General features: G+C 37.2%; 1 protein-coding gene across 8 annotated transcripts in view; it reads left to right on the forward strand.

Annotated features, from left to right (window-relative positions):
• Positions 1 to 370: 370 nt before the first annotated feature.
• The window catches only part of LOC148676840 (TRAF2 and NCK-interacting protein kinase-like), a 115077-nt gene continuing 89785 nt past the window's right edge, over positions 371 to 25662 (forward strand). For 3 of the 8 annotated variants that reach the window (XM_088614130.1, XM_088614152.1, XM_088614138.1), the window contains exons 1-3: positions 371 to 446; positions 638 to 704; positions 15498 to 15563. In XM_088614130.1, the coding sequence (XP_088470256.1) occupies positions 424 to 446; positions 638 to 704; positions 15498 to 15563 (156 nt within the window). In that variant the 5' untranslated portion in view covers positions 371 to 423. The remainder of the gene's footprint in view (positions 447 to 637; positions 705 to 15497; positions 15564 to 25662) is intronic. The other 5 variants (XM_088614120.1, XM_088614146.1, XM_088614160.1 and 2 more) reach the window with 3 other exon arrangements.

The following is a 25662-nucleotide window of genomic DNA, read 5'->3' on the forward strand; positions in this document are numbered from 1 at the left end:
AAGACTATGTTTGAATGCAAGAATCGTTTCATTAAGGCGGTGCGGTTTACAGTCCAACTGAAATATTTTAGCGCTCAATTCAGTCTTTTAGTTAGCACATCAGCGGCATATAGAAAGGAGTTAGACCCTGACAGATCAGTTAATAATATTTAACAGCATCCCGGACTGTTTCGTTATTGTATGCTTGCAGCTCTGCAGTTACCTGTTATCAGAAAATCTTGCTTGTTAAAACAGTGCCCTGCTTTGAAAATACTCGCTCAGAAGGAAAGAATGGGCGGCTGGAAACAATCCGACCGCCCCTTCTCTCTGACCACTCCCGGGAAGCCTCTGATTGACAGTATTTTGCAGATCTGCTATCTGTGCGTTCGCTCTGTTTTGTTGTAGCTTACGGTTCGTGTGGACGCCGTGTATACGGTGCTAAGCATGTCCTCATTACATTCATCAAGGTATCACCTCTAGCACTGTGCTGCTTGTACATATTATCCGTATTTCCTGATATCAGCAGGGATTTTTATTTTACATTTTTTTTTTTTTAAGGAAAACGGTCGGGACCTTGCGTTTGCCACAAACTTAGCAGGACACCGCACAGAAAGGATTTTGTCTCCTTTCATTTATCTTTCTTGTTTAATTTCATTAGTGAAATAAACATGGCGAGCGATTCTCCAGCCAGAAGCTTGGATGAAATAGACCTTTCAGCTTTGAGGGTAAGTTTGTATAAGTATTGGATGTTAATTGTCAGTGAATTTTTTGCTATCGAGACGGCGAAGAAAATGGGGTTGATGAGAACGCTTTGCACCTGATCAAGCTCTTGTGAATAATACGCACAGCCAGAGATGACACCAACTTGAACTGATGTAACGGGCGACGATGTCCTCACAATTTATCACAATTGCACCTTTGCTTTTAATGTAGTACGAGCTTGGAGTAAAATGAAACATATTTCTCGCTGAATTAATATTTAAATGCTGCTGAGTACCTTTTATACAATAGGGTTTTCAGACTGCTGGATTGTACTCGTCCACATAAAGAAACACACACCCCAGAAATGCTGTGCTTGTGTTTTCTCCCTATATAGCCCTATTTGACAGACATTACAAAAAAAAAAACAGCCAAGTGCAGTACATTCAAGCGGATCACGGAGAGTTGTGAAAATCCTTTTTAAAAACAATTTTCTGAATTCTAGTCAGAGTGGACATAGAATAAAAATCCAAAATTCTTATGTAATCCGGGGTTTTTATTTGCTGTAACACTGCAGAACATTTAACAGAAAACCACGGCTAATAAAAGACAAGAAAATCCCACCTTTTTTATGTCACAATTGTGATTTGTGGTGATGTCAAATTATAATGCCTTTACGAAGGGAAATTATAAAATGTTTAACACCCAATAATAGCGGCATGAGATGTAGTTTAGAGCCTCTCAGTTTTACAGCGGATCACCTAATATACCATATTTGTTTGCCAACCAAACATATACAGTATATCTTCATGTACTGTACGATGTTTTTAGTATTTCACGGTTTGGAGCGTTTTTCAGTTTAATACCCAGCTTCATGCTGCCAGCATTAGAGCGAAAATGATAACTGAATATGGCTCGGTTTGTGCACAATGCTAGATGTTTGGTGGCGATTCTTTTGTCTCAATTTTTCTATTAATATACTGTATGGTAACGCTGTGGGCTTTGCTGCTAGCTTCTGTTTTTGCCTATCGCGAGGTGTATTTGTTACCTTATTGTCACCATTTGTGTCAAGTTGAACGTGTCCAACTAAATCCTGTGGAGTGCTCATTTTCAAAATGAGTTATTATGCGATGTAACCTTACCTGCTTTAATGTGGTTTTGATTCGTTAGTGCCTTAAGTTAATTTATGCAAAATATCATCATTATAAACAGTGCTAAAACAGATCATCTTAACAATGTTAATCCTGCAGCATTTTTTAAATTTAATTTAAGGGCACATAAAGACATGGGACATATCTTTGAGATATATACTGTAACATATTGTGGGATATTGCCTCCCATTTTAATTTTCACGAGTTTTTTAATTCTCTGTAAAATGCTGATAGATTCATCCGTATTACCTACAATGCTTACTCACTGAAAAAATATTTTTTCCATTTATGATTTAGACGTTTCCCTTATTTCATGGTTCATAATCAAATACATATATTTAAGATTACCCGGAATGTAGAGTTTCAACAATGTTATGTATTTTGATATTGGAATGTCTATTAGCAGCTTTGCAGAGATGGACTACATTTTGAATTTTGAGTTCTACTTGAACCATACAGCCTAAAATCCAGGGAACAGAATGGTTATTTATAATAGGCAAATCATTTAGCAATCACGTGTCCTACATATACACGAATGAAGATGTAATTGAGTGTAACTTGCATAAGTGTGTTTTCTGTTATTCAAGAAGGCAGTCCTCCTGTGTGCAGTACTGTATGTAACAATGTATTTCTACACCATGTGAGCTACATATGTGATACCTCTGCACAAGCAAAAAATTCACTTTTGATTGCTGCAGAATATTTGTTTCACAAAGTCTTCATTTGTAATAGTGCTACAGGTCTGAACTCACTTTGGTATGGGAAATGTAGGAAACCTTTTTTTAAATAAAAACAAAAAACAGGACCAGTGATGTGTGTTGAGTTGTTTAGGGGATTTAAGATGCTGTACAGGAGGTAATGGCTGGATGCAATAGCTGCCTGTGTGCACTTGTACAAATGTTGTAGATTTTTTTGCTTCTTATCTGTTATAGCTTCACTGCAAATGGCACTCAGTTATTGTCTATTGGCACTGCACCTATACCGTGAACAGTATATGTTTTATATTCCCACAGCAATAGGGAGGTGTAACTGGTAGGGCTCAATAAAACTTTGCTCACTGCAAAATAGACCAGGGATACATTGTAAAAACAGATAACACTGATAACCATTAATGACTTTACTCTGATACTTGGAGGCCTTTTCAGAAACACAATCCAAATAATATATCATTGGAAATACAAGTCTTGCCTTTTATGGAAAATGAAGCACGCTATTAAGAGTTGTAATTAGCCAATTAGCTGTGATATGAAAAACTGTCTTTGAATTATACAGATGGCTAGCTGTTCATATGTCTCTCCCATGAGATTTCATACCCAAGCCTATTAAGGGTGTAAGATGATTTTCTTGTACTTTAACACTGTGGTATGGATTTCATGCTTTTTTAGCTGATTTATAGAGTATTTGCCAAATTAAACAGTAAAAAATGCTTCAAGGAGGGAATGTTTGACAAAGTAAAAGTCATTCATTTCTTGTTCCTATTGTTGTGGTTCCACTTATTTGTTTCTCCATGTAAATATTCCCCAATATCATAATACTGCACATATACTGGACTGATAGATGAGGCTTTGAGGATGGAGCGCTAGATGTCAATGTTCCTATTATGTGTAGAACACAGGTCTAACCTTTTCTTGCTAGATATCCACAAATCTAAAACAACTGAGAAGGCTGGATTGTGGAAGAAAGAGTTAACAGAATGCACTGTAGTAGGGCAAGTAGGGGTTGCCATTATTCTGGAGATTTCAATTATTCTGGAGATTTTGTCTCTGCAAGTGCCTCTTCTACAGTGTTATTTCTACTGAAGGCCAGTCATTCTCCCCTTCCACCTCCTTAATCATGCTGCTGACTCTGCTCTGCACCTGGCACTTCTTTGTGAGAACCAATTAAAATTGCTGGTGTCTTATTTGAGGGGCAGGAACAATTTCCAAGTTGTATTTGGCTGTGTTTTTGAATAGTTTAGATATGAAGAGTTTGTTTGTTGAATATTATAAAAGCACAATTAAAACAAGTGCAAGTTTTGTTAAACACGCAGGTGTTTTGGACATTTATCTGAAACGGTTGACCACAATTTCCAAGCAGTTGCATTTCATGATCTCTTGGTGTTGGGTTGTTTTGCTGCCATTTTTTTCCATGGGTTCTGTTTTAGCCTCAAGTGCCCATAAGGCATCCTGATGGGGGGGGGGGGGAAAACCAAATTGTCTCTGCAATGTGTAATGGCATATCGTATGTTGAATTGTATATACTGTAGGTTATTTTGTAAATGTGTGGGCTGTGTTTTTTGTCTGAATGTAACCAGCTTCCATTTATCAATCTTGGTAACTAATGAACCAAACAGTTCAGCTGTTTTACTTTTTATCTTTGTTTACTTAAACTGTTTACTGTACAACTGTTGGGAAAAACACTGAGTAGCCTAACTACACCACAGAAGTGTGGAGTCTGTTGCAATAGTCCTTAACACAAGACTGAGCGTTTCAGGAATCCTGAAAAGTAAATTATCGCCCCTTGTTTTGGGCCAGATTAGTGGCTTTATGGTAGTTCACTTTGTTCAGTGCGTGTGAACAGAGTTTCCACCTTCATTTAATACTGTAGTCTCATAAAACCTTTATTTAGCAATGAGTCTATAAAATGTACTTAAGTCACAACATTTGATTTGAGCCAAGGCTTCATTCTGTATAGGTTTCCAGACAGGTTTTACGTAGTACAGCTGATCCTTAAATTGCTTAGTTTTATAAAATGTTTTTGCCCTTACTTCCAAAAGAGAAGGTCAATTACTAGTGTTATCTGCTCAAATATTAGAAATGAATTAATCGATTTTCTCCAGTTACTTGCTGAGTTATTGGAAGGACTTTGTGGGAAGACAGTGGCTAGCAATATCTTTTGTTCACACGGAGATTAATGAAGAAAAGCAGTCGCCTTTTATTTGTGGTTGTTTCTCATTAATTTTGAGTTGGTATATTTTGCATTCTTTCTGTGTTTAACTAGGTGACTAGAGAACTCTGCTCCCAGAAACCTCAGTCCAGCCAGTCTCTGAAAATAGGTCACCCAGAAGCTGAACGCTTGCACATGCTCAGACGATGAGCTGCCTGAGCATCCCACATTTACAACCATGAGCAGTGCATGTGCCTATCTGATGGTTGTGCCATTCCTTTTGAAGGATGAGCCAGATCACGAAGAGATCAAATTTGTTTAACCCAGTGGGATCTGGGAAAAGAGACAATCATTCTGTTCTGCCTTGGAGCTCCAACAGTAATGACCTGGAAGGTGCCCATTTATGCATAAGGGCATTTTGCTGGAGGAAATACAGTGAATGTGTTAAATTTAATAATAAATGTTGCATTCAGGAGGAAATAAATAGTGTTTTAAGTTTTTGAATGCTATGTGTATTGTATATAGTTCTGTAATTGTTCACTGGGTGTTTTGGGGACTGTTTAATTCCAGGGTGATATTTTGGCTACATTCAAATGTTTGGGCTTTTAGGAAATCTGAAGTGATAAACCTTTGCTTTAATATATAGAGGTTCTAACACTTTAGTATTTGACCATAGATAACCACTGCCTGTAATTCAAACATTGGCTTCAAAATAGGCATCTAGATGACAAATGACAAGTCTAGATGAACTTTACATGTCATCTCTAGTGTTTGGCCAGCTCAAGACAATACAAACTATAATGATAAATAACAGTAATAACACGACAATCAATCACATGGCTCCTCTCAGATATTCATGAATGGTTTTTGTAAACCATTTTCTTGCTTATGCAAACTACCCTGAGAGATTTGAATTCAGCATTCGCTGTGGCACTGTGGAAGAGAGGGAGGATGGACAGCAGTGTGTGTGGTGACCTGTTTACGTCTTGGACAAAACAAATCTTCCTTTCTGGTTTCTTTTTCTTTAGGTAAGATGACAAGAAGTCAGCCAGGCCTCTCAGATACTGCTGTTACATACTAAGTGGTGGAAAAGGTCAAAATATGAAGGCCTGGGTTCATGCAAAACAGGAAGAGAGACTGCCACAGAACAACTGATGTTAATAAGCTGAACAAGGGCTTTTATTCCCCTTTGAAATAAATTGGCACTTTCATTACTAAAGATGATGGTGATTTGGAATGAGATTGTGTACAGTGCATGACAAGGCAGCTAATCTACATTGCTTCATGAGGGAACTGAAAAATGAGCAAGAGAGGTTATACAGCGGCACCGAAGACCCTGCAGATGCACATCCATTCATTATTATCTTTACACCAATACTGACGGTACTCTATAGCTTTTTACATTCATTGGTACATAAGAAGGAGTAATGTCTTTAGCTGTGTAACTTAAATAAAATCCATGAATCACATCGTCACGTGAGAAACCGTTGCTATAGTATGAATATTCTGGCTGTTCGTGGTCTCATGTAAATTTGCATTAACTTTGCTGATGGCAGTCCTTTATAGTTCAGCTCCAGCTTGGTTTTTGCAGAGTTTCTTCAGAGGTTTGTGAACTGTGGTTTAGCAACTAGCTAGGCTTGCTAGGCTGCATGTTTTTTTTTTACTGCCGTTGAGAATAGGTGGGAGAAATGGCGAGCCACGACATAAGAGTCTGTGTGCCCAGTTTGTCTTGGAGCCCTTTGTTGTGAAGAGAGAGAATCTGAGAGCTATCGCTGAAGACTGAATGGAGTTTATACACAATAACGTTCATTAGCCATTCAAGACTTTTCGGGAGGAAGCGGTTGGTTGAGCTGTGGTAGAGACAAGCGGATTCTTTGCCCATCTTCCCCGTTCAGTTTGCAAAGCTTGAATTCTGCTTGTTCTCGCCTGAAGCACATTTTAATTGGCCCATTTTCTGCATGTAAATGGAAGAGTTTATTTAAATTGTGTATTTATTATTTGTTTCATTAGCAGTATCATCAGCAAAACTGTGCTTAGTTACAATCCAAGAACATTAGTTCACATTAAATCAAAAACACTTAGGTATAGTCTTTGTTTAAGTAGGAAGGATTACATATGAAATATGTACCTGCAATACATCTCTCACTTTTTAGTTTTAATCTTTCTGTCTGTACTGTGGAGAACTGCCTGAAAAATAGTTCTAAAGGCACATCTTGCTGTGCCAAACACTGTGTATAGTTCTAATCTGCAATTTGTTGGATGGTGATATTTTCACTGGGACTTTACTGCTGAAGGATTATTATTTTTTTGTGTGACCTAGAATGAAAAGGCCAGTCAGTTTGAGTAAATCTCTGAGCCACGTGACTGCTAAAACTCTGTTTTTGACATTTTAAAATACAACTATATATTCATGCAGTTATTTTACTATGGTGAGAGATCCATCTCCTCTTATTTCATAGGAATACAATTCTTAATGGTTCTTCCCTATGTAGGCCAGTGTTACAGAAGGATTGATTTTTCATAGGTCTGTTTGCAGTCAGACTCCTCATCAAACTGAGATAAATAATACTGTGCATTGATGTAAGGAGACCTATAGTAGCTAACAGTCACAAAAGGCTACGCTGTCATTTGGGTTTTGTAAAGTGATTGATTTCAGAATAGTGGCCTAGGATGGAATTTAGCCTTATTTTAATGTATGATGCTTTAATTTTTTGAACAAGGTTAGAATTGTTTCTAGATGCATTACAATTTAAGACAGTGGAATGATTGCTAATCTTAAAAAGATAGACACAGAACATAGTTGAAAATCTGGTGAAGGTGACTTTAACATGTATTTGGCTGTTTGTTGCATAGGAAGATGATATGGTATATGTTTCCGTTGAGAAATGATTCCATGCTGTCTTTTCCATGCTTTCCAATGGTGTTTGGTGACTTGTAATGAGCAAAGTTGACATTAACTGCCAGACAGGGAAAAAAGATGCATGACAGTTGAAATACTGTCATTTTGGGTTATTTTTCACAATATATATGGACAACATAGTGCACTAATAGGGAACCAAGCTGTGTTGAGTGGCTGAAGTTATACATTCTGCGTCTGTGTATGTGTATTCCTGGATGACGTTGGCTGTCAGGCAATTAGAGGCAAGGGAGAGAGGATTAATTCCAGCTGGAAAGAGCAGGCCATGCAGACGGAAATCCCTGTAGATATTAAGAGTGTTCTTTACTAATTCTGTCGGCCCCTTTCAGAATTAGGGCCTGGACAGGTGTTTGCACTGATTTATGCTTAAGTAATATTATATAATTATGTGACAACACGACAGTATTGTGTGGAAGTAAATCCTTGCATGTCTTTCATTGACTGATTTGTATTGAAAAAAGGATTTAGGACTTGAATTCAGATCCAAGCAATCTTTGTCATAATTTTAGGACCAAAAAAATTAGGACTCATGATATGTGTATAGTATACTTTAAATATCTGTATGGAAAAACCATATATCCATTATCAGAAAGCTTAATCCTGGAAAAGGGCTACAGACACCTAGGGCACACTTCATGGCTATATCCTGGACAATGTGACAGTCTATTGTAGGGCACACACATGCAGGAATGCTTCGGACCTGTCAACATAGCCAGCATGTATTTGGAAAGCTGAGGAAACTGGATTACCTGGGAGGGAGGAGTCATCATTTAAAAATATTAATTTCTTAAAAACTTTAACGAGACCCGTGAGAAATGACATTTCATATAGTCTGTCAGCACAGCAGCATCTGCTGTGGTACTGTCTGGGGCAGTGCATTATGGGATCCGAAATAAGTGTTGTTGTTGAATCCTGCCTCTGAAACAGGCCACTGGGCCACCTCCTCACCAGGAGGAACAGGCCTCCTGTACATCCAGTGCTCCAACTTAGACTTTCTAGGCCAATTTCTAAAGCTCTGATAGCAAGCCCAGTTTTCACACCCTAATGTCTGTCCATAAATTGCTCCACCTTAATCTTTTCTTTTATTTATGGCATTGGTATATTGGCAAAAGAGTTATTTAAAAAAAGTCCACAAGCAAGGCCTGTCTTTTGCAGAAAGTGCATCTGCGACTTTTTTTATTCTGGCATGGAAGCGAGAGAAATGCAGTGGGTATGACTGACCAGGCACAGCCCTCAAGGCAATACAGTATAAATTTCATATCGTCTTCGACCCTAAGGCTGTGCTTTATAATCTAAACTCTTACTCTCTGTCTAGTCTTCTGTTTGATCTGATGCTCTCTGTGGACCTTTTTATTTTCTTTTTGTCCAACTGGAATTTGGAATTTGTGAAATAAATGATTCTCATGAAGATAGAAAAAGGTAATTAATTCAATTAGCAGTGACATCATTTCTTCTCTAGTGAGGCAACAATTTATCTGTGCATGTCTTTATTTATTTTTCTAGCCTTGATCAACTAAAGAATAGTAGGAGTTTTTTTAATGAAGAGGTTGTGAATTTTTAGAGCTCCAGTTTTTGTTGTCTTAATTGAAAGTTTCCCTTTTTAGCTAGTTTTCTTTCACTGGTAGGTTGTTTTTAAAACTTCATATAACATTTTTCAGTCTCTTTATGTCAAGGCATAGAAGAACTGCGTCGTTATGTATGGATTTTTTTCTTGGCTTGTTTTGAAATTACACCCTTTATTCTCTCCAGACATTTTCCTTTCTGTTGTTTTGAAAATGGCCAATGCAAAGATGATTTGGCAGTCAGCATCGATACATTCTAAGGACCACCCCATGGGGTTTTCAGCTTTGAGGATAATAAAATATTGATCTCCTGAAACTGACACTTTCCTTGGCATCGGTTTCTGAACTTGTTGGATAAATAAGATAAATTGAGATAAATGAGAGATCAATCATAATTTTACCATATTGGGACGAATATTTGTGGTTTTAAAGTTGCTAAATCCTGTCATGGGAAATGAGGCACATTTGATTGGAAAAAATGATACAAAGGTGTATTACTGTACTTAATCTATTGCTCTATACAGTATATTTGTGTGGTTAGTAAACATTTTTGAAAGGAGGAGAGGAGCCTGTGAATGTGAAAAGTATTAGTGGTCTCTAGCAGTGAATGATTGTACAGAGCTTCCAATCATCAGCAGGACAGAGAATAAATTTAAGTTTTGTCCAAGTCTGTTAGGGATCAGGTGAATCCCTAAAGATGCACTTAATTCGGGAGGATTAAGAAGAATTCTTATTTATCAAAAAAATTTAAAAAATTAAGTCTGTCTTCTAATCTGTAACATTTATGAGCCATTGGTGATTTGCAGTGTGGCAGAGAACATGTTTTGGCCTTACCGTATTTCAAGCACTACAGTACATGGCTGCCATAAAGTAGATATCCTGTTGATGTAGGCCTTAGTAAGTGCAAGCTATTGTGGCTATAAAATAGAACAGCCTCAGGTGAAACCGAAACATTCTGTTCCCTGTGTCACCTCAGATACTCTACAATATATTGATATGCATGTTAAAACAAGCCATGAAGAGGTATAAATAGAAGGATGAAGTACTGTAGGTCAGGTGGGTAGCTGCGTCAGCATGCGTAGGCTGCAAATGAACAAGTACAGTAATAGGTTTATTCCATGCTGAAAAGAGAAGAAAGAAAACACAACGTTTCGGCTGTAGAGCCTTCTTTGGGTGTGACACCACAGCAGAAACGTTGTTTTCTTTCTTCTCTTTTCAGCATATTATAAACCTACTACTTGTTCCTAAATAGAAGGATATTTGTGAGGAGCATTTACATTATGCTACAGGGAAACATGATGTATTGTCAATCTGCCAACCTCCCTTATATAAGTCACTGTTTCATTTCTTGTCCAGAACAACATTTTACCATCTTGGATACATTCTTAAAGCTACCAGGAACTGGATGATAAAGTATTTATACTTCTCAAATTATTTATTGGTACACATTGTTCTAATTGAAAGCCTGACCAAGAACATGATGACTGAGGACAAGATGTGTAGCTCTTTTGTTTAAAAAATGTAAGTTTATTAATTTGTTTATCTTATATTCTGTCACTACTGGACACTTTTGTGAATGATATTGGTGTGGTCCCTTAACAGAAAGTAGTGGGAAATATCTGCTGTTGGTCTATTGGTATTCTCTTATAACTTTTGCAAACTGTGTTGGTTGTATTTTTGAGTAAACTGAAGGCATGTGGCCTCCTTTGGTTTGTAATTTAACCATTTTGTAGTGGATGAAATCTGCTCTGATTTTAACGTGGGTATCAGTTTTTTTATGCCTATTTAGCGAAGTCGTATAGTTCTGAGATGCTGATCTATTTGAATAGATTCAAATTTCACTAAATCTGTCTCTGTGTGTTGTTAAATGGTATTCCATTCTATCCAAAACAACGTGTTTCAAATGCCAGCTTCAGTCAGTCAAACAAAGATTTAAGTAGTAATGAAGGTATTGAGCACTAAGCTGTTTCACAGATATTACACAGACATGACACATCAGATGGGATGTCTTTGACTCCAGAAGTGCTTTAAGTCATCCAAAATGTTACATCAGTCTTTCACACCCTTCAGGATCCCCTTTTTCCAAAGTTTGCGGGTTCTTCTTGTCCTGTTCAGTGACAGCTGTTGCAGACCACCTACAAAGGGAACTGTTTTCAGACATACATCACTCTCTAACAATGAAAAAAATTAACATCTTGCTTAATGCTGAACCATCCACAGGATCGGAGAGAGAGAGCTGGGATTCTCCACCCATTAATTTGTAAAATGTAGGAAGGAGGAATGAGATGCCAATAAATGGGATTTTTCCCCACAACAACTGAAGTTCCTATGTAAATCAATCATGACAGATTCATAATCATGTAGCAACTGACCTATTAGACGAAATGACACCCAAGCCTATTTACATACCGAATATCTGTATTGGGACGGTTTTTCTCAAGTCTTTCAATTAAAATGATTGTGTCCTACAGAGTGAGTTTTCAGAATACGTCAACAAACTGTTTCTGAAGGATTTACCTGGTTCTCGCTAGTGGTTTTTGTGGAATTCATGCTGGAAAATCTCCTTGCTCATTTGAAATGTCAGGGGTCAAAGAATCACAAGCATAATATGACATTTTGAGAGTAGTAATGCAAACTGGTCTGTCTGGATTTTGATTTGGACCTTGATAGACAATTCAGAACATGATCTTGTAATTTAATATACAGCCCTGTTCAGTGAGAGATGATATAAAATGTAATTTTATAAAATCTATTGAGCGGAGAGGTGCAGTACACTGCTCCTTCTAGAAATGTTTCAGTATGGTTTCTGATGGAAACTTAAAAACACTTTGCAACATGGTGCTGAAATCTCAGTGGCTGCACTTTTTATGTTCCCTGGTGCTTTGTAAGCAGTAAAAGCATTAATTTGTTTCTGTCATGGGTCATTATTCATATATTCTGATTTTCATTTTATACACCTACTCTAATGTTGGTTTTCTTATTTTGAGACAGAACAATACACTTTTGACTCAAAAATTGAATAAAAAACATTGCTATAAAAGCATGAAAATCACATTTTCTAAGGAGAAGGGCTAATTTAAAGTGATTTTTAAAGTAAATCCACAAAACTTACATAATACGTTATATCTATAATGAACCATGCAGATTGCTCACCTGATGTTCTGTTTTTTAGTGAGATATGCAAACTTCTTTGTGATTTGTAGTGATTATAGACTTTGATTTTGAAAATAGGCAAGCATTGAGTGAAAAGGTTGTATGCGTGTTACTTGAATGCCAACTATTATTCAAATAGCTTAGCAACTGCAGGCAGAGGAATCCAGAGTCATTTTTGTGGTTTTTCTCCAAACCCCTGTGTTCAGTCTTGCATTTATGATGGCACCATGATGGCATGTAGATTAGACACCCTGGATCTCTGGCACAGAACAATAATAGCTCGGGCTCTGTTACTCATCTCCAAAATTACGGGGGTGCAGGAGACATTTCATTTTGTTGTAGGGCCTTATTGAATTTTCTTTAAAAAAAACGTTGCTAGCTTTTCATTCAGTTTAAACTGTTCCGCAAAACGCAGTGTCTGCTTCATGAATGGATGTGTTCACATCCGAGAAATGACACTTGTAATCTTCATTATTTGGATGTAGATAGCAGGGAATTTTGGGGCAATAACTTCACAGCTCGTTTGCATTATTTTCATCTACTTCCTACTGTCACTGCTTGAGATGCCTTGCCATTTTTCTTCTCTCTTTGAAACTTAACCTGCATTAGAGGCTACACCCTGACAAAGCAGTCTCTTTGAATTTTCTGGTTTATTTTTAATTGGAGTGATCATCTTCCTTCCAAAGTACAGGCGGGGATTGTCTGTCTCTTCAATCCTCCCTCAAAAATGTAGTGTGAACGAGTGCGACCGCGTGCTGTTACTGGTCACTTCTGCCCTTGCTAAATCTGATCTAAGAAATTCCCGCTGTCATAAGAGAGCAAAGTTCCCTTTCAACTGTGGTTAGTGTTTGGAGTGTTTATTTTTCACAGTATTTCCAGATGCATTTGTGCTTACCGTATTTTTTGTCTTATGTGGGATTACAGTACTGTGCATGGTGTACACTCCACCTAGATGGGCAGAATTCAGAACGTGCGGCTGACACCCAGGTTATTGTGATCAGATCGGTGTTGTCCAACTGTAGGGAAGAACCTGCTTTTAATCTAAGAAAAGAATATACTTGGTTATCTGTGAGGGTGTTGTGTTAAATTTTTTCAAAGAATTCCTGGGATGGTCACCTTATAGGTGCATAGTGTTTTATTTTTTCCTCAAGTCAGGCTCCCCTCCCTGTGGATGTTGGATTACTCTGTGTGCAGTAGTGCACGGCGGGGGTACAGTGTCCTTCTGAGTGGTGGAAGCTGGCTGGCTGGGCATTAATTGACCACAAACCCCCTCGCTGTTGCTGTGATTTCTGTGCATCATTGTTCAACTCCCGGCTTCTCGCACTCCCTGAGAAGTGTTCCCCCAGCCAATCAGCGGTGCTCAGGGGATGCTCGCTGATATCGCACATCCTCACATGCTGATATGGGGGTGGTTTGTCATGGATGTTACTGTCACAGCCTCCAGAAGATCACATGGTGCAAGAGCAGTTTTCAATAAAATAACGTATTAAATCCTTCTTATATGCTACTATAATATACTGCTAGTATATTGTACTTCTAAAGGCCAATGAGGACATTGCATTTTCAGTTCTACCTGAAATGTCAAGTAAAGGTGTGTTTTTCTTATGCTTTAATTTTAGATGGCATGGTGCTTTCATGTTTGATATGACACTGGGGCTTTGCATTCCTAGTTTGTGCATTTTTAAATATAGCTACCTGAACACAAGTTTTCATGCTTTTTGAAAGTTGTTTATTTCCATTTCCTATACAAAATAACTCTACACAGATACATTAAGTAAGATCAGATTTATTGTCCCCTGAGAATTTTTTGTGTGGACACACTGCACTTCTGTACATTTTAATGTAAAGCACCTCCCCCCCCCCCAAAAAAAAAAAAGTGTGAGCTCTGTAATGAATGTGTGGTTTAACAAAGTTTAAACGAAAGCCTCAGTTTCCTTTCATTTTCTCTTTTTTTCCATTGTGTTCTGTTTTGTGATGCATTTTTGGAAATGCTCCAGCTTGCTCAATAGAAGTGTGCCTTTCTAGTTGTCTTATAATATGAAATAAACTGTATAGCAGAACTTGAATACATGCACTCACAAAACCTTGTCTTCTGTTCGGACTCACCAAAAGAGTCAAACAATGTTAGTGCATTTAATTAAAACAATAGAATTAACAAAAGGAAGTTATATTAAACCTAGTACAAATACCCTAGTAATTGTACATGAGACAATTGAAATAATATTGAGTGTAGTTTTGATCTTAAAGTTAAGAAAAATTAAATTGTTGCTCTGGAATTTGAACCAGATATTGTATATACCCATGCTTAAAGCAACTTTAACCAGTGTCCTACACTGACAGACTAACAGAACTGAATCTGTTTTGGTTTTGGTTATGAACAGAGAGGATTATGGATAGGATCTGATTCAAGTTTCTTCAGAATCAAAAGCTGAGATTCTTGTGTCACTATTTGCTTCTGCCAGCCAAAGAAGCTGGATGATCTGAATGGCCCGTTTTGTTTACAACCTATCTTATCTGCTAACAACAATCCCTGGTTGTGTGCAAATGGAGAATTAAGTAGGATTCCTGGAGGATTCTATCCTGTGGAACATGGACAAGACTGTGCTTGTATGAAGTGTGATATGTAACCTGGTTTTACCTGTTTGTGGCTCTCCGATATACCTGTAGAGCAGATGTTAGTTTTCATGTTCTATTTTTGAGTAACATGGCAAATGAGGTTAACTTTGCTCAAGCCACAGGACGTTACTGTCTGCATGGTCTGCATTTTGTAATTCACTTCCTCTAACGTAATGCTGCAAGAGCTGTAAGTGATGTCTAAGATAAATATTCTCTTTCAAATTTATGTAAAGAAGCAAATTGCCATATAAAGTTTACAGTAAAAAAAAAGAAATAAAGAAACACTCACGTGGAGATGCTCATAGATGACAATAAAAACAGAATCCGATTTCTAAAATTTCTGTTTCATTGCTGTAATACTATACTACTGTAGACTTATTACAGACTTTCTTAAGACAATTATAAATCAAAGATCTGCTGGTTATTTTGAAAAGATATTTATAATATTTCTTCCCAATGATGAAAAAATTAGCAAGAACATTCTACACTATTTCACTTTTTTTAATTCAGTGCTTTCCTTCTTATCCTAATTTTTCATTTTTTTTTTTTTTACAGGACCCTGCAGGAATTTTTGAACTGGTTGAACTCGTTGGAAATGGCACATATGGGCAGGTGTACAAGGTAAAGCCTCTGATCTTTGCTCCTTTATGCTTTGGAATGCCGTCATGAAAATTTAATGTAGTGTGAACAAATGTTCACTTCTGATCTTACCTTTCCTGGATCTATCCAGGGCCAGAATGTCCAGATTTCAATAGGGAACAGCAGCCAGACAGACAATTTTGTATTTCAAAAGGAAACTTTTCTCCTGAGTGCTGCCGAGTTCTTCAAAGAGTTCCCATCCCATAGGGGTCATCTTAAACATTTACCACTCAGTGCTGGAGGTGCTGAGCTGTGGAAAAATAGATTCAAAGTGAAAAGGTTGGTGTTTGTCAGTTCTGGAAATGAATAGCCACTGTTAGACTGCCTGTGGTTTAGCTGTAGAAAACCGAGATCACTATGTTTGAATGGTTTACATTTCATTCATCACACCATTTTAGTTTTAATAAGTTTTACAGACTTGGAGCCATATAAGAAACGTAGAATAACTGCTTCCTTTGAGCCTCCAGGGTTTAGATGGTTGTCTCTTTTGGGGAAAAAACAGTTTTTGTGTGCTTATGTTTCTTGAATACTTCACGATTTGTTGCAGTTGCTTTTTTAATGTGTTGTATCTCAATATAGACTGATTTCTTAAATTCTTTTACATATTCTTTTAATTTGATATATTTTAAGAGTATTCGATTTCAGTGTCTCTTCTTGGAAGATTGGAATCCTTTTGCGTTTATAAACTGGACCTTATTGATTTAAAATCCATCCCATTATCTGAAAACAAAACACACAGTCATAACGCATGATCTTACCAGAGTATGTAAAAGGCAAGAAACAGATGTGGCATTAAACATTACTCTTCCTGCTTTCTTGGTGTATTAATAATTTAGCTTCACAAATTTACAGAAGCATTCAGCTGAGAAGATGGGTTTTAGCACTATCTCTTAGGGAGCTGACACTTTGAAAGCATAAGCTGCTTTTTTTTACAACCCTGTGGGAATTGTCCACTGGAATGGAAATCCATGGCTTTCAATCTTGTATTTGAATGGAGACTGAGGGGTGGAAGAAATGAACAACTGAGACTTGTCATAGCTAAGTCCAAAAGATCGGTCTTTTTGTGCATATTACTTGAAACCTGCTTCTCTCCTGTGTGCGCGTGTTCCTTCAAATCAAATATATTGGCAGACTAATGAAATTGGCTGCTTTCTCTTTTTTGCTCAGTCCAAGTGCATGTCAAAAGAGAAACATACACTCTGCCCTCTGGACCAGAGTTTTCAAGTAAGTGTCTTAGTAATGTGACCAGGGACACTGTCCTGTTGGAGGTGAGGCAAGGCCCTGACTTAACTTGGTTATGGGAGATCATGTGGAACTTTTCAAAAGAAAACGGTGTTAACCCCACTGTCCTGGTTCAAATGCACTTCTGAGCTTGAACAATCTGGCTTTCCTTAAATTCTCCATTCATTCAATTGGAGAAGCAATTTCTCTCTTCTCTACCTGGTGTGGTGTGGTAGAGCTCTTGGCACTTAATGGCTTCATTTCAGTGGGGGATGACTTGCATTCCCTCTCGTGTGTAAAGTACTTTGGCTTGGAAATCACTGCACAAATGCAAGCAATTCCTAATAATAATTATTAATTTAACAAGCTACGCAGTGCAACTAGACTGAAAGACAGTCATGTTTTTTTCGTACTTTTTAGTAACAGTTTGACAAATTTTGAAAGATTATAGATGTTGCACATATCAACATAAAGGGATAAACTTTGGAATAGGAAAGCAGACAGAATCTGGGTGTCCAGGTCCCTTAATTCCTACTGGGCCAGATGCCGTCCAATTATTAAGGGTTATAAATGTTTGCAGTCTCAGTGGCTTAGGATGTACTTCTACTGTACAGGATATAACAGATTAGGATGTTTCTTTTTATGAATGCAGAAATTCCGAGTTGTTATTCCTCCCACTTTAATTAAGTGCATTTACAACTTGGGTTAGTACATTATCCATGATCAATTTTAATGCATTTCTAGTGTTTGAGGGAGTGAACTAAAGGATTTTACAAACTGATATTGAGATATTATATACTGATTGTTTGCAGTTCCTGGAATAATTAAAATTCACACACATAGTGACAAGTTGACATCCGTTATTATAAATCAGGAAATGTAGTCAGGAAGAAGGGCATTAGTGCTCTCTACAAATGGATCCACAATTCATCTCGTTCTTGACAGTTTTGTTACTGAAAACCACCCTGTACTTTTTTTGTAAAACCAGTAGGCAAGAGAAGCATGCTATTCTTTTAGGTACATTAACAGGAAGGCAAACGCTGTGTCTCAAAGATGACAGTATCTTATTCGATTTCATTTGCAAGTCAGTAGTGCTGCAGGTGTCTGGAACAAAAAAGCAGCTTCTCTGTCACTTGCAACGGCAGCGTCTCAATGAGTGATTTGCATAGGGAGCACATTCGATTTCAGAGCAATTTGTTATGGGAATCCAACTAATTCACTCCTTGAAATAACTCTTCCCAACCTCCAGTGTTTTTTTTTAATTCATTCTTTTCAGTCTTAGCTAGCAGTGCTAGAGCTCTCTCCTTTTATGTGGAGAGCAAAAAAAAAAACTGGAAAAGAGGACCAGCATGGGGACAGGCTGTGAGACCGAATGCTTTACATTAGTGGTAACGTTGTTTAAATCCATTTACCTCTTCAAGAGTGTGTGTAAAAGCTGCACTCGGCTTATCCCACAGACCATTTTTCCACGAGGAGAAAACAGGCCAGCTTCTCTGACAGGTAAAATTATAATTGGGTCACTGGAACAAATAATGTCAATTTCTTCACTCCCATTTGGCATTATAGCTGGAATGTGTCCCATCAGTGCCCACGCATATCCCAACATTATGCACGTCTTAGTAGTTGCTGCGCTCTGCATTTAGGATTTGACTCAATTTCCTGTGCTGTAACAATGTTAGAGGTTGTGCACACAAAACGGAAAACTTCATTTGCTTGATATTGATTTTTTTTTTCTGAGAATCAAACCTGTAAATTTACCCCCATATAAAACATTAAAATCAGGAGCTCCGTGTAAATAAAATATTTGTAATGGCTACTTCAAATCATGTCTAGGTGTGAACAGATAAACTGTTTTTTTTTTTTAACACAGGGAGTAACTACTGTACGTACTGTAACTGTTACTTTTCGCTCAAATATTATTATTTATACATTTATCCAGAATTGATTAAACTATGTTGTGAACCTTCAGATTTCTCTGTCCAGTCCATCCCTGTCTCCCTAATTTATTTTAGGATGCAGAGTTGAAAGAAGAAGATACTCTTAGTAAAAAAATAAAAAGCTTAGGAGCCTCTGTCAAGCTCACTCAGGATAACACAGAGTAAATAATCTGCAACAGTAGCGTGCTTTCCATTCACCGTTTTAAATTTGCCAGGCCTGTAAACAGAGTAATTCCATGGATTTTTAACAAGATGTGCTTTTAAAATAGTCAAAGGGAGCAGGGTGACCTCACACCGTCTTGTGAAGACGAGGGCCGATGTGTTGTCCACAGTCAAGTGTCACTGGAAATCGCACAACCTGGGATGTTGGAGTCGTCCACACTGTCGTCAGCGTCAGGGGGAGGGGAGCAGTATTCCCCCGGTGTGACCTGGCAGAAATAATTTGGTCTTTTATCACTTGTCTTCAGCACAGAAATGAGAACTGAGGCGCATAATTATATCAGACAATTAGCTAGTTAACCCCTGAGTTAAATCAAAAACCCAGGAGGGCAACCTCTCTTTCAGTCTTTGAGTATATTGGCTTTTGACTTCGATCATCAGGAAGCCAAGTTACTTTGCCAAGCCAGGATTTGATTTTTGACGATCTGTGGTGTCTTACAAAGTGACGTACACAAAGAACAAGGAAAGTTTTGAACCTGTTTCTGCATGAAAAGAAATGTCTAGTTCTGTGCTATTGCATGAATTACACAAAAGAAGGCAGATTAATGGAAATATGTTTGTGTAATTAAGTTTAGGTTAATTGTTCTTGCTCTTGCTCGTTTCTGTTCAAAGGCCTTTATCATAAGATATGCGCTTGCCTACTTCAGGAGAAATGTTTTGCCACACACTTTCAAGAGATTGAACTTGGACTTGTCTTGATCGTAGCAGAATTCTCAACTTTGTCAAAACAGAGAAGCTATTGTGTTTCCATAGATTATTAGAGCTTTAAGATAATTGAAGACAACTTTGCCAGTCACACAATACAGTATATACTGTAGATGGATGAGAGGAAGCCTGTATGGTTGTAGGCTGGGTTAGCTCAGTGGCTCAGTCATTTTTCTGTGAGCCCTCTAGTATGTTTGCTCAAAGTGGTGAAACTGGGTAAGGCTGTACTGTACAGGACACGCAGGTGGCAGAATGTGACGGGCACTAGAAACTTTCTTTCTAGTGAAGAGTGGCCAAGTTCTGCTATCAGGGTAGCGTGTGGCAACACAGAAATAGTGAATTTTGTCAAAACATTTTTCTCAAGATGTCAGCCTCATAACAAAACCTTACAGAACAACATTGTGCGCCTAAAATCAAAAGTTGCTTTTCAGTCTCCTGTATCTGAAATCATTCTCTTCCCACACTTTACCATGTAAAACATACAATTTCTATTCATGCCTCCTGAGAACATTTTCTGCACTTGTGTATAAAAAAAAATACACGTTTGGATGTCGTTTGTGTAGAAACCCAAAACTGTGTTTTGTTCCAATTCTGTTTTCAGTTAACCAGTAAAATAAGTGTGATTTTTGAAGCTATATTAGAACACACTGACCTATTTTTTGTTGTGCTATTTTTTAAAACCACGTGCCTTTCACCATGTACGTGTGGATGAGATGCAGATGTTTTAAACTTAAATAACATTGAACCTCTTTTTTCCATTTGTAATGTTTTAAAAAATAGGCCTTGTAGGACTATTAAGAAATTAATCTTTTAAACAGACACTTTTCTTGGTTCGTGAAGGCAAACATCAGCCTTCACAAGGTTTTTAGTTATTTGTAGATTAGTATTAATGAAATATTAAATTGAAATATATCTTTTGAATTTGGTATTAGTTTTGTACAAGGATAGGTCTAAATTGTACAGTCCAGTAAACATTTTAACAACGAACATGGGGTTCACAATCAGTTGTGGAAAAAACAGTATTTAATATTGGTTTATCTTTTAGAAGATCTTTCACCTTATAACTATCCATTGTAAATTCAATTGCTCTACATCTTTTCAATACATACTACATGTTGAAAATGTGACTATTATTTGATTCTTTGTTTTGTTGTTTGTAAAACACTTCATTTGGACCTTATTAATTAAATGTGCAGAAAAGAGTTTAAAATGCAGGACAGGGTAAATGGTCTTGAGCTGCTTGTCAGTTACAGTAGGTAAGAGATTGTGCTGGTCGAGATGGGTGTTGTTCTCTGGGAATTTGACTTTGTGAATCTGGTGTTGTGCTAGTTGAAAGGAACACCCATGAAGCACGTTGGAGATAAGATGATGTATGGAACAAGGTATTGATCTCAACTGTAATTCTGTTTATTACACCATTAGGAAGAAAGTTGTTTTGGAATGTGAGGGATATTTTTTCATCTTGACAACTTTATAATAATTCTCCTAGTGCAAGGACCTGTATTGTTTGGCAAGGGAGCAGATAAAAGGGAGTGTGAGATACATACATAGTGCAAGAAATTAAACCAGTGGTAAAAAAAAAACAAGAATGATGTAGGGTCCATATAAGCAAGTAAACCGGACTTGCTCAAAACCTATTCTCTGGAGTTAAACTTCAATCTTCAGTATAATAAAATACATACAGTAATACTGACAAGTTTTAAAAGCGTTTACTTTGTATTATGCTTTTACAAAAGCCTTGTAAAATCAGTATATAAGCAATAATAAAACAGGTGTAGTTGAAATTAGTCCCAAAGACCCTGGTTTTGGAAGCCAGATTACTTGGTTTGATTAGGATTTCCTTTGGATTACTTTTGGAAACTCTTGAAAACGCAATTCATGTACGTACCTCAGGCCCGATACGGTAAGTTGCTTACAGATACCCAAGCTGTATGCTGATATTTTCACCACAGTGAAGGCATAATAATGATAATTATCAATTATCAATATTTATCAATTATTAAAAATGAAATGAAGTAAACACAATTTTAGTAAAAAGGTCTTTCCATCACTTGAAATGGGCTGGATGTCTGGCTTCAAACAGGCTCAGTGTAATTGTGGCTAAAGTAGTTGAATTCTCTTTACTTCTTTATTGTTTAGTAGATGACGAACTAATAATCTAAAACCTAATGCTAACAACCACCTGCATGTGGATAGAATTGGAAATACCTAATTTTTATTATCCCTGTGGAACTGGACATTTTTATTATCCCTGCTGAACTTTGAATTGAAAACCATATCACACTTGACTCTTAGGTTTTATCAAACTTGCCCCATACCTTCACAGAATAACATGTGCAGGAGATGAACCATGACTGACCAGAACTGCAGGCAATTTTTGATTGCATAAACAGAGGAGAAACTACACAAGGTCAACCTATGGAAGCATGTTGGTGCAGTGACTGCTCTTTCCAGGATTGCAGATTGGCATTCCCACACTGGAACACAGTGATGTGTATGTGATAGTACGGTACATGTCAGGTTTTGTCATCTGAAATCTAAAGAAAAGGCAAGTAACAAATTTCAAGCAGTATTCTTGTGTTCTGGCTGATTTCTTGTAGTGTCATACCAATCAATGTAAAGTCCACTCATCTTTAAGGGGTGGTGGGTGCAGGCTGAGGTTGTATGAAATATGAAGCTGAAAGGGTGTAAAAACTGATAAGAGTAGGTGTGTTTGTGTGACTGCTTGTCCCTGGAGAATATGGCGTCTGCAGATTTATTTCTCCATTTTGTTCTCCTCAGATACTGCAGACTGTAACTTTTCCAGTCTGATTATAATCTAACCGCAGAGCTCTGAACCTAATATTCCACAGTCACATTTGTCATTTTGCCTTATGAATCTGTTCTATGGGTTTAAAAAGCTCAGTATATCACCACGGTTGAAAACATTGGGAGGGACTATGTTAAATTATGTATGTTCTCCTTCTGGGTGTTCGGTACATGAAGAGCTAGTTTTGCATGCAAAGGAGGAAATGTTTTACACCTGATGATTCCAGGATGTACATGAACTTAAAAGAATGTCTTAATTTGTTTCCTGAGTATTTGAAAACAATTACCCCATGTACACCAAAAGCACTTTGGAGGAATGAGGTTTCTGTACAGTTTTTATTTTCTTGTTTCATAACTAATTGTCTGAGAAAAAACATTTATTTCATTCCCTTAATTACCTATTCATAAGATTCTGATGAAGAAAATAATTACAATGTATGCAAAGTCCAATATATTCTTGTGTAATTTATGCATTTTTCAACTTTTCATTTTCATCATATCTGCAACACATGAGCGAAGAAGCATTTCATTTTCTGTTACACACTGAGAATACTTTTGGGGTTTTGGAGTATCCTGCTTTCTAGGCTTAGAATTGTACAGTCTTTCTGGACGGAAAGCAGCAACACTTAAGAATGCAGTACAAAATATTGCACAGTGAAAAATTTTACTTTAATAAAGTCAAGGACATTTCTAGAAAGACATGCAAAAGTAGTTTGAGATTTATTGCACCTTAAATATACTTTAGTTCCCGATAGAATGAAACATTTTCATACCTTGACTACATTTGATTTTTGTATTCAATTAGTAGCCTGGAGGTCATACCACATTTGCCCAGTTGCGTTTTGAAGTTAACTTGGTCTATTAGAATCCAATATTGTTAAAGGGGACCTGCAATGCTATTCTTATAATTCAGGGTTATACAAGAATCAGCATTGAGTGCATTTCAAAGAACAATAAAAGTAAAATGCACACAAGAACGTGTAAAATCTACAATTAACATCACAAAATAGACTAAATATCCAAGTTTGCGATTCAGAACAAGGCAACAAAATTTCCACTGACGTGTTGTGGTCCAATGACATTGTAAAGAAGCAGGCTTGTGAAGACATCTTTTAATACAATAGTAATATTGCTCTCGACGAGGTTTTGCCAACACATACAAATTACCTGTTAACTTTGCATGCAGATCACATTGGAACATTTCTGTGGTGAAATGTCTGCTGCACAACCTGTCCTTACTCACTCGTATATCACATTACTTTAGTCATTACAGTGACTAGTGAGCAGGAAGGGCCCCATCACATTGCAGTTTGCTCAAACGCTTGCTCTCGTCCATGGTGAGACCAGGGGTTTGCGACAACATGCCGACTTACAGTTCTTTTTACAAAGTTAATGATTTTGTGCTTAATTCCGAATTTTTAACATTTTTGTATAATTTCTATAAAGTCAGTGAATTTATTTTGTTACTTTGATTTAATAACCGGTCTGAGAAATTGGGACTGCAGATCCCCTTTAAACTACAAAGGTTAAAGATTAACTGAAGCATTAGAGCAGCATTTGGCCATTGTCATGTGCACTGGAGGTACACTTATATTAGGTACTGTATATGTAGGTTGAAGTGTTGCCTGTTGATTTTTAAGCAGTGTTGGCAGCTGATAGAAATATTATCAGAATGTTAGATGACTTCATGTTAGCCATTATTGGTGGGGAAAAATACCTTCAGAATTTCAGGAAACAAATATGCAATGGAACCAATAGGATCTTAAATACTAATGCTGGAAAATGTTAGTATCAACAATTCAGGGGTATGGCTGACGATTTTTGTACTGCTTAGAAGAACAGTGTCCCATTGGAGCTACTTCACAAAGAAGGCAGACAAGTGAAATTCTCAATTAAAACCTCTTACCCGGCTGGTATTATCATTACATCTACCTCTGTTCTGCTTGGGACTCTTTTCTGAATTTCTGAGATTCCAGCAGGGAGATAAAAATCAATACGTGGCTGTTTTTCCTCCTGGCAGTTTAAAGATATTCAAGCCCGTACATGTACAGCTCACTTCGCAGTAATAGCAGATGGTATTAACAAGAAGGGGGGAAAACTAAGCAACTGCATTTAACTGGCTGATTTGTTGCTGTTTTTTGTTTTGAATTGTAAGAGAAGATTTCCAGGAAGTCTTCAAGCCACTTCTACCTATCCTACCTGTTTACGATCAAGGAAAATCAACCAACTTTCGATACGTCAACAGAAAATTCCTCATTTTTTCAGTTTCATTTAATCCAGAATTTGAAATGTTTTCATTTTGCTCAAATCTGCCATTTAAACAATGAAGGTTATTTGAACTTTATAATACAAAACAAATTGTGACTTTAGTCAGATGTGAGCTTATGGTCTTTATAATGAGTCACATTGCATCCTCAAGCAAATAAGTGCTGAGCAAGAACTTTTAGAGCTTTAAAATAGGTTCGGATTCTTGGATAGACTTGCGAAAGAGGAGCGGAGTCATTTTACACAGTCATTTTACACTCCATAAATCTACAAAATATTTTAGAATCAATACGAAAAGCAGTGTTTTCTTTTCATCCTTTATGCAAGCAATAAAACAGCAGAATTATGAACTGCTATTTATAGATTACAAATCCAGGCGGACCACTTCAGGGGGATGTTATAGTCACTTTGTAAGGACTTTATAAAAATTAAGGTTTGTGTGCTGGGTTCCTCACACTAAAATATTAACTTCTGAATTGAGCAAATTTTATTTAGGAAGAATCCAACTACGGCCTCTCCAGATATATCAGGTTTAAACTGGGAAATCTGAAATGGATTAGAAACGTCAGCCTTGAGGTCTAGTTACCATTGTTAATTAGTTTTGAATAAAAATAGTTCTGCTTAGTTTTCAGTTGTTTTTATGCAGTAAATCTTTCCAAACTTCTTTATATCATATAAGTCAGATTTTCTCCAAGTCCTCTTTGGTGTCCTGCCTTTCCTTATTAAAATCCTAAATTCCTGTATAAGCCAAGTCTTTTTGTGAGCAGTGGAGTCTTTAAAAAGACTGTCCATTTACATTGGAGTCTCCTGTTGTAATGCCTTATGATGTGTGCTACTGTAAATGCTCAATTTCAGTTCCTCTCGCATCATGTTTTGTGAGATGATCTCGTCCTATCCTGCCTCTGGTTCAGTTGTTCCTGTGTTGT

The sequence above is a fragment of the Lepisosteus platostomus genome, chromosome 2 (assembly GCF_059453375.1).
Source record: "Lepisosteus platostomus isolate fLepPlt1 chromosome 2, fLepPlt1.hap1, whole genome shotgun sequence".
Lineage (NCBI taxonomy): Eukaryota > Metazoa > Chordata > Actinopteri > Semionotiformes > Lepisosteidae > Lepisosteus > Lepisosteus platostomus.